We start from the raw sequence: 12790 nt of genomic DNA on the forward strand, positions 1-12790 counted from the left end.
AGGCTTCAAGCACCTGCTCTTTCTTGTTCTTTAGCCCAACCTTTTATACCCCATGTTCATGCATTGCCCCTGTGTGCCCTCTGTTCCCTTTGGTGATGTTCAGTGCCCCTGGGCACTCCCTGTCTCATTGCTGTCAGTGCTGCTCACCTGCTGCTCACAGCTGTGCCCACTGGGGATGAGGCTCAGCCACAGCCCCACTCCCAATTCCCACAAACTGTGTACCTGTACCACTCTCTTGGAAAGAACAGGATATCAGGTATCCATTCCTGGCAAACCTGTCTAACCAAAACTATGAGCATCTCCATGCATTGTCCACTTCAAATGGTGCCTTCACCTTCCCTTCCTCTCCCTCTAAATCAAACTTCATTGGGGCTATCTTACCCAGGCTTCCCTCAGCTGCCCTTGCCTTTCCACCACTCCCTATGATCTGTTGTTTGAGATACCAAAAAATAAGGGTCTTAAAAAGGAGGGGAAAAAAAACCTGCATAAACAGTAAAATTATTTGATCTCCCATAATAGTTTCATATTTTTTCCAAATTCTCATATTACTTTTTTGGTGGGTCAATTTTATTTACAGTTTAAGTCCACACAAGGAGTAAAACATGCTTAGCAAATACAAGGAAGGGATGGTCCAATTTAGTGCTCCTGTAAATCTACTCTTTAAATTCCTGCTGCCTACTGTATTAATCAGTTCTCCTCTGTTACATGGTTGTTAATACTGTGGTGTCAGAGCTCCTGGTGCTCCGCAGACCCAGCTCAGTGTAAGTTTTCACCTTGCTCTGCACATGACAGTGACAGATTGCTTGGCTAGACAAGTCCTCTGCTAACCTCTTCATAATCTGTGCCCGGGTTCCTGCAAGTGAGTATTATTTCAGAGTGTGCTGAAGATAGGAAATAAATAACAAGCCTCCATCTCTTGTCTGCAGCATTTCTATCCTCTTCTGTTCCCGTTTGATGTGCTATTTTACGCACTTATCTACTGAGCAACACAAGGTGTGAAATTACACTTCAGGTGTGAAAACACTTCCATGTCTCCAAAGCAGGGCTTCCCGCTCCTCTCAAACTGTTCCACTGAAAAAGCTGTCAGGAGGCTGACAGTCAAGGAGCAAATTGTGAGCCTGCACAGCTGTACAGCTATCAAGTTACTGCGGGGAAAGTTCAGCCCAGTCATTAGCTGGGGGTGCCAGCTTGGCTCCCAGCATAACACTGGGGATGAAGAGGATCTTGCCAGCAAAGACCAGCTTGTCACACAGAAAGGAAAAGCTTTGATTTAATTTCCTGATTATATCTGGGAAGTAAAAAAAAAAAAAACACACTTTATTGAAAGGTGCACTAATTTCCACTGTAATATTCCGTGTTGAGGGACTGGAATCTGTAACAACTTCAGACCCATCAGGAACACAAAGCCCAAGAGAGGCCCCCCTGTTCCAGCTTGACTCAATGTGAAACCAGACACAACTCCTACAGTATTTGTAGGATATCACTGTACTTGGCACTGGCAAACCACAAATGTGCACTGAAGCATTCCTCACGTGTAAGTCCTGACTGCTGGTCTTGACTGCAGGGAACTCCTGAAAATAAAGATAAGTAGGGGCTTTACGGATATTTTTAACGTATTCATACTTCTTGTTTTGTTTTTTTTTTGTTTTTTTTTTTCCTGAGAAGGGGATTTCAAAATTTTGGAAGAACTCCACCAGGCTGAGTTTTAAATACAAACAAGCAGGTAATTAGTACAATTCTCTGATTGAACTTCAAAAATTTTCTTAAATTTTCTTTCTTTTCACAACCAACCCAGCATTACCTTCCTATGCTATTTTAGGGACAGATGTCCCACACATGACTGCATCTCTTTTTCTAAGAAGACAGGAAAAGCACTGAGGTCTACGGTCTTTTACTTTTAGTATCCCTTGCTGTCATACTTCCTTCTGACTTTCACCAATACTGGCAGCTCAGGTGGGATTCATCACACCTAACTTCAGGCACATTCATCTGAACAGTGCCCAGAGGAATCAACCAATTCATAATCCAAAAAGCAGATGCCATAATTCAGCAGTGATCTAGCAGACAGTGATACCATTACAGATGATTTAGGTGTTAACACTCAAGGAAGTGCCGCAGCTAAAGCACCTCATGGGATACTGTTTCAGCATGTCCCAGTTAATTTTGCAGGCAATGAACCGATGAGTGTCCTACAGTCATAAACTCTGGGATGTCACATCACTCATAGAAGCTTCAACTTTCTCAAGTGAGGGATAACACAGCTGGTTTTGACGGAAAAAAAAACACCACCGATGAGTTAAAGTCAGAAAACTTGGCTTTTTCTTTAATATACCTCAGATTTCTACATAATTCTGCACCAAGACTCCAGTAGTAAGGTGGGTGAGGATTCTGTATGTATCATCTGGATCAGGCTGGAAGGAGACTGTGCTCAAGGCAGAGTTAATACCAGGAGCCCTGTTCACCCCCAGGAAAACACAGGCACAAAACCAGAGCAAGTGACAACTAAATCAGGCTAATTCTCCTCAAGTTTATTCCACTGGGTGTATTTTACCAGCCAAAAGAATCGAGCTTGCCTGAACAGAAATAAAAGAGTAGGTGTGGATCATATATTTAGCATCTGAAATTTGCTTTGCAGATTTGGTACATACGAGGCTGAGCTGTTATTCTGCTTCAATAACTAAATTTTAAGATTCTAGTTTTCCCTTCCTGCGTTGTGCTCTTTGCAGCATCTTTTTAGGTATCTCATCAGAAAACACAGCTTTTCTTGTGATCCAGTCTGGTCCTCTGGGGTGGAAATCTCTCCCCTCTTATTGACTTTGCCAAAGAAAATCCATCCCCAGTTACACAGTGAAATTAGTGGAGCTACAGCAAGGATGAACTTGACGATTTACTGAGGAATGTAAGAGTATCTATTCATTATGAAGGCAAACATTTTCTACCTAATTACATGCTCAGGTTCGGTAATGGCCTCATTACCGTGTGTCGCAGCACTCTGTGCTCTTCAGAATGTTTACTTTTGTGCCACCTCCATCAAGCACAAAAGGAAAAGCGATTAGGGCTGACATTCTTCAAAATGCCTAAGTGCTCACCTTCTGTTTAGGCACCCATCTCACTGACATGAGGAAGAGTGAGACCTCTAAATATCTGGGAGTGCCTGAGACTGCAGCTTGCCCACGGTTACACTGAAGTCTGTGAAGATTCAAGAACAAAGTCTAATTTTGCCAAGACCAGTTTTAGCAGGGCATCTTCCAGGCTTTCCTTTCTATACAGGTTTTGGAACAGAAGTTCTTGCAGCATTCAGAGCATTTTTACTCTGAAGTCATCTTGCCTCTCTGGTATGAGTGGACTGCACAATGTTCATGTATACATAAAATACCAACATCTCAGCATTTAATATCAGGTTGAAAAGCACTAAATCAAGGAATGCTGTAATAAGCCAGACACATTTTGGGCTAGTGCTGCATCTTCTTACTCCAGAGGGTTGGGCAAACCTCTCCTCGTGCAGACTGCTCTGTCTCCATCAACCATCAAACACCTCTGGAGAGCTCGTCTGCAAAGGCAATCAGTTTTTCCAGGATTCTTCTAATGACCCATTTCTGTCATGATTCTTCTGAGGGAGCTAACTGATAATGACAACTCAGGGGAATAATCAACTGTAATTTATGCATTCCTGTTTTTGGAGCAGGGACCATAGCGAGCCAGCCTTCTGCTTTCACTTACACTAAGCACCACCATTATTAGTAAAGCTGACCCGTGTGCAACAGCACTGCAAACACAAAAGCATCCAACCCCCTGCTTGAATTTATATTTAGAAAGGAAGTAAACAACCAAAGACTCCTGACCCCTCACGTCTGAGGTCTGCAGGGTACCGCACAGCGCCGTGCAGACTTTCCCACCCGCGCTCCAGGCGAGCTAGCTCATTTCCAAAAGCAGGATAACCATGTCAGCATGCTGCAATCCAGACTAATAACAGCCACAGCAGCAGAAAGCCTTGGGCCTGGAGCTTAATTTCCCCCAGCTGGCAAGCCCACGCTCCCAGCCTACATCATAAACGGCAGCACCGTGGCAGAGCAGCCCCAGAGCTCGGCTCTGCGCTGCTCTGTACAGGCAGCTCGACGTGAGCTCTCAGTTTGAGGCCCAGAAGAGCATTAGTGCTGCCTTTGCCTCCCCTTTCAACCAGCAGTGGGGCAGAACACTGAACATTCACGCTCTGAGCTGGGCCCGCTGCAGCTGGATCAGTAAAATAGCAGGGAGGAGAATTAGACCCAAGCTTTTGATCCCAACCCCACATCACGAAAGTCTGGATTAAGGCAGTTTATGGCTGACTGGATAAATCATACAAGAGCTGGGAGCTGCCTACTACATTGCTGAGAAACCAACTTCCCTTTCTGTGTTCCACCAAGCCTCTTCTTCTCAGGTTCCCTCTCCTGGGGCTGGCAGCTCTCTCACAAGGGAGAGGCTGGGATCTGGCAACCTTCACAACATGTGAGTCATCAGAGAACACACCAGCAGTGCCTTTAATTTAAAATGCAGCAGAAAAGAATGTGCTGGTCCCTGGAAGCACTGCTTGGCCCGAGAGGAGGGAATTGCTGGCATCAGTGATCTGCAAGAGGGGCAGGAGATGAGGGTGAAACAGAGATTTTTGGAGTTCACTTAAGTTAACAAAATGAATTAAGCATTTATATTCTAGCTTGCAGAGTTATGTGTTGAATTTTAAACTTTTACTTAAGAAACTTCTGCCATGGTACAAAAGGGCATAAGAAAATGCAAATTTCTGAAGCTTCTTGCATAATGAACAATAGCAGAAAGGACTGAAGATACAAAGAACCCAGAGAAAGAGGCTCCTCTGTCCCTAAGCCTACCAAGACTGACAGAAGTACTCAGGCAAGCACCAAAGGACCAAATGCACATGCACAAAGGAGAAAAGTTCAAAAGTTCAACCCGGAAGGTTGAGGAAGACCCGTGATATTCATCCTCAAGAGACCACCAGAGACTCCCACAGGACCACCACAGCAAACCACCTGTGCCCAGAAGGGCCTGGACCTATTTAGCATGGGAGGTGAGGACAGGCGGGGCCAGGGGTTGAATATGCATTGATAAGTTGTGCAATGTACTGCATAATGGAACACCTTTGTGAATAAAAGTGTGGGTCAGTCTAAGGATCAGGGCACAAGTTCTTGGAGAAATATCTCACTTGTGCCAAGAGCTGACAATACATACCCACTTCATAACTACCCCAAGTTGTGGACTCTGTTTATTTAGTCCGTGTATTACCTCACGGGCTCCCTGGAAGCAACTGCAGAGGTCTCCCAGGAAGGAAAGCTCCTTAAGGAGCACCTAGGAGCTCAGTTCTTCAGTGATCCCCCTCTGCTGCCTCAACATCCCATGTCTATTCCATTTCACAGCCCTCTCCTGGGACACGGGCCAGGCTGCAGGGCCAGTTCACCACCTGCCTGTGCTCCCCAGCCCTGAGGGGGTGCAGCTCCAGTCCAGGCTGACACAGCTAAAGCAGAGCACAGACACCTCTCCGGGTGCACAGCATCCTCTAAAAAGGGCATTTCTACTCTTCCCCACATTAGTGCATTGCTGCTGCCTCAGAGATGGGGGTAGAACTTCACCAGAGAAAGCAGGGATGCAGATCAGGAAGCAAGGATACACACCTGCCCAGCAACGGGAGCCACAGGATGTAAGGATGCTTAAACCCAGCTTAAGTGCCCACGGGCACGGCTTGATAACCCAGCCTGTGATCAGATCTCCTGCAAACACTGCTGCTGTGCCACTGCAGATTCGCACTAAACATTCAGCTCCAGCTGAAATTTGGAATTGGGATGGTTCCACTCTGGTAGAAATGGCTTTTTTTTTTTCTGTTTCTTTTAGGAGGGGAAGAATTTCTTGTTCACAGCCATGGGAGCGGGAGAGCATCACCATCCATCCACTCCAAATGTAGTTCTTTGATTCAGAAAGATCTTAATTTCTATACCTAGCAACTGCATCATGGACTATGCTTTTCACAGACCTTTTGGAAACCTAAAGCTATTGAAAACATTACTGGATAACCACGCCCTATCCCAGGATGTCTAATTATTATGGAATATCCCCTGCAAAAATCTCAGAGTCACTCCTTGAAAGCCCATTTTTCACTTGTTTTGACTGTGACACCTATTCTCCTAAGCCTACTCAGTCCCAGATCCCACATGTTGTGGGATCCCATCCACCCAACAGCACCCAGTACCACACACAGCAGTAAATTCACGAAAATGTGACATATGCTGGCTCTCTCACAAATACTCTGGAATCTCCAGCGATGTGTGGTTCAGGGACTTCCTCAGTCAGAGGCTTTGTATTTAACAATCCTCTGTGGAACTTGGTGAATTTCTCTTGTGCTGCACAGAACTGAAGCAGGCTTCCAGCATCCATGGCATTCCCTAGTGAGGAATTTGACAGCACAGGTGAAAAGCTGTCTCCTCCTCAGAACTTGCTCCCTCCTCGCTTCCTTTTACCACCCTTTGGTTTTGTATCAGGAGAAGATAGCAAATTTCTGTTGTTAATTCACTTTCTCAATGACTCTTAGAGACCTCCGTGAATCCTCCCCCACCCTCCTTTTGTTGTAGCATCGTAGGAGGCACAGTCTATTCAGCTGCAGCTTGCTGGAAGCTGATCCCATTCCCCTGATTGTCTCCAACACTCCTCACCACATCTTTCCAGTTCTGTCATACTCTGTTTGAACAGAGGAAGACAGAATTGTAAACGGTGTCCATTACACCAGTAAATGTGCATTTACAATCAAATACCAATTTTCCATTTTGTCCACCTTAAATTTGGGGTTTTTTTTCACTACTATTGATGACCCTTGAGTAGACATTTTCATGCAGCTATTTACCATAATCCTAATATTTCACTCCCAGGTGGCTCTGAGTCCATCCAGATCACAGGTGGTTTGAATTCCACCTGTGTCCCCATGCAATATCTTACACTCATCCAGACTTCCTCTTCCAGCTCACTGCCCAGCTGCTCATTACTGAGACATCCTCCTGGGGCTCCTTGCATCTGGCCTCATCTTTCCCACCCAGAGCAAAGCTTCCTCAGCTCTTCTTATTATCAGCTTATTCCAGCTATATTCATGGATGGGCAGCAAGAATGTGCAGAAGGAGAGGTGGTTTTCTACAATCTTACTGTCACTGACTGGCAAGCACTCAGCAGCAAGAAGCTTCCCAGCACATCTACTGCTCTGTTATCCAATGTCTGGAAGACTGGATCCAGCCCAGCTTGCCCTGGCACAGATTCCTCCTCTATTACTGATGACATGGGAACATGAATCACAAAGCTTTAGCAGCTCAAGGAAGTTCCCTGTTCAGAGCAAGATATGCAGGTTAAAAGTTAATTTATTTTATTCAGCTTCCTGGCCTGCTTTGAAGTAATTAAAGGAATTAACCTGTGCCTTCGTTCTCCAGGAATGTAACAGGGATAATAACTTTTCTTCCCTCAAAAATAAGCTGATGAAATAAAATCCACCAATGGCTTTCAGGCACTCTGATCCCAGAGCAAATAGGATGCAAATTGAAAGATCCTAATTTTCCTATGGGAATATTCTCTGTACTTGTTGGCATTTGTTACCTGTGGCTCAGGTAGATGTTTCTTTTCAGAAAAGTTTTTACTTCAAGAATTTCTCCTGTTCCCCATAGAAATCCTGATAGCTTGTTCTCTCTCCTCCTGTCTTTTCCAGCATCAGTGCTATTGTATTTGTTTAATGGGGTTAATATGCTGCTGGTATAATAATGATCATGCACGGATGCAATTATTATGTGTGATTAATTCTGCAGCTACCAAAAAGCTTGGAGGACTTTTCTTAGGCGAGGGAATAACTTCACAATAGTTCTTCTTACACTGCATTACACACAGACATAAACCCCAAAAGAAATGCAGAAGGGAATAGAAGGAAGGCTGGATTAGAGGAGACAGAGCTGTGCCCAGCAGAGCAGCGGATGAAGGTTTAGCATCACATGGGCAGACACATTTCTGTGCTTTGTGTTTATGCACAGACTAGCTCAAATGATTCCTGGCCCATCACTGTGATCCCAAGGTACTACTTCCATGCACATAGTATGTAACTGGTTATAAATTTTTAAAGACATTTCTGCCAGTGGTGTAGGCTTCTCTTGTTTTTTGGGTTTTTTTGTTTGTTTTTTTTTTTTTTTTTTTATAATAAACACCCTTTAAATGAACACATTGCATTTTGTTCTAAGATACAAGACCACAGACCAAAATACAAACTCCTACAAAATGCCAGCACAGAGCATTTACATTTACAAGAAGCAAGGAGAATGAGGTGCCCAGCACACAAGCCATTAGCACTAAAATACCAGCAGTGTCCACATCTGACAAAGCTGTAGATGCTTTTCTGCACAAGGCTTTTTGGCACACCCAGATAATTTACGGTCTGATGCTGGAGCCATACTCTTGAGTGCTCTTAAGTGCTCTGAGTGATAATGGATCTATTTGTGTGATCAGAGAATGTAAGCTTAGGCCTGTAACTCAGCATGTTCCCCAGAACAATACCTGGACACTTATCTTCGACCAAACTATTCTTAAATCCCACATATATGTCCTGAAGAGAAGACACTGCCTCACGATTTTAGCTTCTGTAAGCTGCCCAGCTGTTTTCTAACCCATTTATTACCCACGTAAGCAACCATGACTTTGACATTTACCTGACTCAGTTGAAAGGTTTAAGTGAAGGAGAAAATGTGCCCAGGAAACCCTGAGACAGCACCATCTCTCCCTTTTCTTCTCTATAAAACCATCTGCTTCAGCCCCTGCAGCCTTTAACACCTAAAATCACCAATACCCCAGTCCAGTTCCTTGTTCTGCACACAGTGAAATTCCTGTGCATGTATGCCAAGAAGGCAGCACACATGGTGTGGGTCTACAGGTGGCAGAGAAGAGGGTCGAGGTGGGCAAAAAGCACAGCTGGAGACTTTGCTGTTGTGCAAAACTCCTTTGCCATTCCTAAAAGCTGACAGGACCACATATGGGTCCTGTTCAGGGTCTGTGTATCCAGGGCTGGGAATGCTGAGGAATTCTGCCCCTTCACTCTTACCATAAATGGCTGCCCTGAATAGCAGTTTAGGCTCGGTGTTCAAGTGTTCCACAGCGCTATTGTATCCAAAATTTCCATGATAGTTTAAAGAAATCGCTCCCTCTGAGCCTGGAACAACAGAATTTCAAATAGAACCTATTTAAGAAAACACAAGGGCTCTTTGCCTATCCTCCAGAAAGGGGCTCAGCAGTTTTAGCTTCACTTTGTAAAGGACTTATTGAGCATCTCATTCAGCCAGCAGCATGTTTCAGACGGTAACAAACTGCTCTGCAGTGCCTGGGGGGTTATCAGTGAAGTGCTACTCCAGCACTGAGACAGAGGCTGGTTTCCTTCCTTCTTTTTAATTTCTTTCAATTTCTGCTTCACTGGGCTTTCTTTTTCTCATCACTACTGGGGACTTTACAGGCACAGAAGAACAATTCAGAAGATAGAAGCAACAATGTGACTTGGAATAAAAGAAGCAGATTTTGATAGGTTCAGAGTTTGCCTATAATAATTTATGGAGTTCTGTGTTTCACCTAAAAGTTGATCTAGCACTGAGAGACATTGGTCTGACACTGGTCTGTATCATCTGGATACAGAAAGGATGAAATTTCATTTATGGGAAAAAGAGGTGGGCATTACAGATGCCTGAAAATTAATTGGGACCTATACTGGAACTACTTTAATTTCATTTCTGAGAGTAAAACTTCAGGATGTATCTACTCTGCAGCATATAGAAACAGGAGAGGTTTCCTACTGGGGCATGGTTGCTTTACTCTACCCTTGTTTTAAATTACTAAAAAAGATCCCAACTTAAAATCTAAGTATGTACATACAAACAAGAACATGCCTTTAAGTAGCCCACATAGAGAGGTATGCTGTCATAGCTAATAAAAGACAGTGAGGGCTGCACAGGCTGGGGTCAAGTGTTTTATGTTGCACAGACTTGCCCTTAATTCTCAAGGGTCTGACTGATTACAGATTATTTCTGTAATCTTTTTAAGTATAGTCTAGTGGAAAACCTGAGTTTTCACATGCATGTACTGAAATATTTCATAAATATTTTGCTAGATCTGAACCAAAGAGCACAGAGCATCTTGCAAAAGCGATTTCGGTGTTTGCAGCTTCAGATACTCTATCAAATCCAGAGAGCAAGCAACTGCCAAAGGCTTACCTACTTTGACAAGCAGGCACACATCACAGAAAGCAAACGAAAAGGTTGTTTCACATTGCCATTAGCTGCTGGTTTCAGACAGGAGGCAAAGGACAGCAGGAGATGAATGAAGCACTGTTGTTCAACCCCTGAATGAGGCAACCAGCAGCAAACAGGTGACTCTGGCTGTGATTCCATCTCTATCATGGACATTACCAGCACCATCCTTCTCAAGGACTTACTGCAGCTCAGGCACCAACTAAACCTGCTTTAGGCAATTTCCATTTTTTTTCCTTTAGGACTCGAGGAAGGGAACTCAGCTGTTGCAACAACTTTCAAATCTTCTTTCTGCAGAAGATTTCCTTGTGCAGCAGTGGAGAATTCACAGCAGGAGGGTCCCCAAAGGGCCCAGAGCACCAGTTCACCCAGCAGTCAGCAGCACAGCAAGGGGACTAAACCAAGTGTAGTCCTGGGAAACTTTAATGGCACCAGGCAAGGCCTCTGTGGGTCACATGGTAACATTTAAACACTTGGAAAGTGCATCTCGCCTTTTTTAATGGATCTGCTGAGAATTCTGTGCTTTGAGTACAGCAGCACTTTTGCCATAATCAGCTATTGTAGAGGTATGAGCAATAAAGCAGACATTTGGGTATTATTGTCCCATCAGCTGAGCCTTCAGATGATTCCCTCCAATTACCCTGTGCTATCTATCAGCACACGAATCTGAAATAATACTTAATTTTCAATCAGGTACTCTGCAAGGAAACACTTGCAGGAACACTCTAGCTGAGTACCTTGGGGGAGAAAATAAAGAAGCAAATTTTGGCTCAAGGGTGCTATTTAATAGCAGTGACAGTACTTACCAGGTGGCCTATTAATTGCAAGGTTTCGGAAATGGCTGCCTTTGATCATCTCCACTGACAGCCTCCCTGTAGTGGCGTTGTATGACAGCCCCACGAGCAGCTCTGGCACCCCTCCATGCGACAGGGACTGTGTTGAGGAAGCGCTATCACTGTGAGAGATTGCTGACAGACTCAGCTGAGAAGCTGCACTCTGCAGGGAAAGAGCACTGAGAGAATCATCAGGACGTTCACCACCCCTCCTCCTCCCCTTAATTTGTATCTTGTGGCCTTGTTTAGTAAGATCTCTCTTAAGAAATTACAATAACTGAGAATTAATTATGCTGGGGCACCAGAAGAATCAGAGCGTCACTTTTACAGAAACACATCTCTGAACTTTCTCTTTAAAGATGAGGAACTCTGAGTAAAGTGTTATCACGAGTGTAAATCAAAGCCTCTGAGATAAGCAAACATCCTACTACATTAATACTCTGTATATCTCCTTGATAATGGCTTTTGGATGGAATACACTTTTCTGTTTGGCAGTTTTTGGCCATGAACTGTGCATTTTCTTACTTTCTTTCCTTGCTACCACAATGCTTTCATTATTCTCCACTTCACCTGAAGTAGGATGTTTTATTCATTTCACGTGCACAACCTCTCTCTGAGCTTTTGTAGACAATGAATCATGACAGAGCTCATCTACACAAATTGATTGGCATAGCCAGAGCTGGATACAACTGTGATGTGCATGGAAAATTAAGAAGCAGCACAGCCAGTTCCTCTTCACATGACCCAGCTCTCCACTTCCATCTGTCATGTAGAAGAACATTACTAAGCATTTCTGGCAAGATGGAAATTGCACAATGGAGATACACAAGCTGGTATCTAGGGCCAAATTAGATCGTTTCTGCACAAGTGGTGCACAAGAACCACTGCCCTTACTGGAATTAAGATTAATTATGCCTTGGTGGTTCCCAGACCAACCTACTGTATCTGAATGGCACAGCATGTGGTGAGTCTTGCAGATGTAGTAGAGCCACATGATTTTGTGTAAGCTTGCTAGCTGAGCTGTTAATAAAACACAGCTTTGCACAAGGAAGAAATGCCCCGAGCTTCCCCTTCCTGATAAGCTCTTAAGTGACAGCAGGTCAGATCTGCCAGTCACACCCTGACAGCCCTGAATCAATGAAAGACTTCAGGAACACCATATTCACCAAAACCCAAACCATTTTGTGGACTCCATCTGTCCTTCATCAAACTTACACTCAGGTTACTCCGTGGCTCCAAGAGCAGTGTCACCTTCACTTCCCCTTCCTGGCTGATGCCCCTCAGGTAGAACAACTGCTCTCCCATCATCTTCTCCCCTACCACCTTGTGCACGGCGTAGAGGCGGAAGCGAACGGCGTGGCTGCTCAGCTCCTGTGGTTCCAGCTTGCTGAAGGTGATTTTGTCCTGGAAGATGGGGATGGGTCCTCTCTGCACACTCGTCTTACCCCTCTGCTTCTTGCCCGGCATCAGAACCGCGTGCACCTGCCAGGTGTTGACACCACTGCGGTCCTTGTCTGGGATGTCCCTGGCCGCCAGGACAGTGGCTATCAGCTTTTGGCTTGAGGGTTTATAAGTGAAGATGACATCCAGGTCACCACATTTGCAGATGGGCTCGTGGGCACAAGGATGAGCTGGCACACTGTTCACTTCATTGTGTTCCTGCGAAGA

General features: G+C 44.6%; 1 protein-coding gene across 14 annotated transcripts in view; it reads right to left on the bottom strand.

Moving 5' to 3' along the window:
- SYT16 (synaptotagmin 16) overlaps positions 1-12790 on the bottom strand; it is a 127224-nt gene that overhangs the window by 27879 nt on the left and 86555 nt on the right. For all 14 annotated transcript variants that reach the window (XM_030275156.4, XM_041716337.2, XM_072930512.1 and 11 more), the window contains 2 exons: positions 12338-12781; positions 11096-11285 (listed from right to left, as the gene is read on the bottom strand). In XM_030275156.4, the coding sequence (XP_030131016.4) occupies positions 11096-11285; positions 12338-12781 (634 nt within the window). The remainder of the gene's footprint in view (positions 1-11095; positions 11286-12337; positions 12782-12790) is intronic.

Source organism: Taeniopygia guttata, chromosome 5 (genome assembly GCF_048771995.1).
Source record: "Taeniopygia guttata chromosome 5, bTaeGut7.mat, whole genome shotgun sequence".
Lineage (NCBI taxonomy): Eukaryota > Metazoa > Chordata > Aves > Passeriformes > Estrildidae > Taeniopygia > Taeniopygia guttata.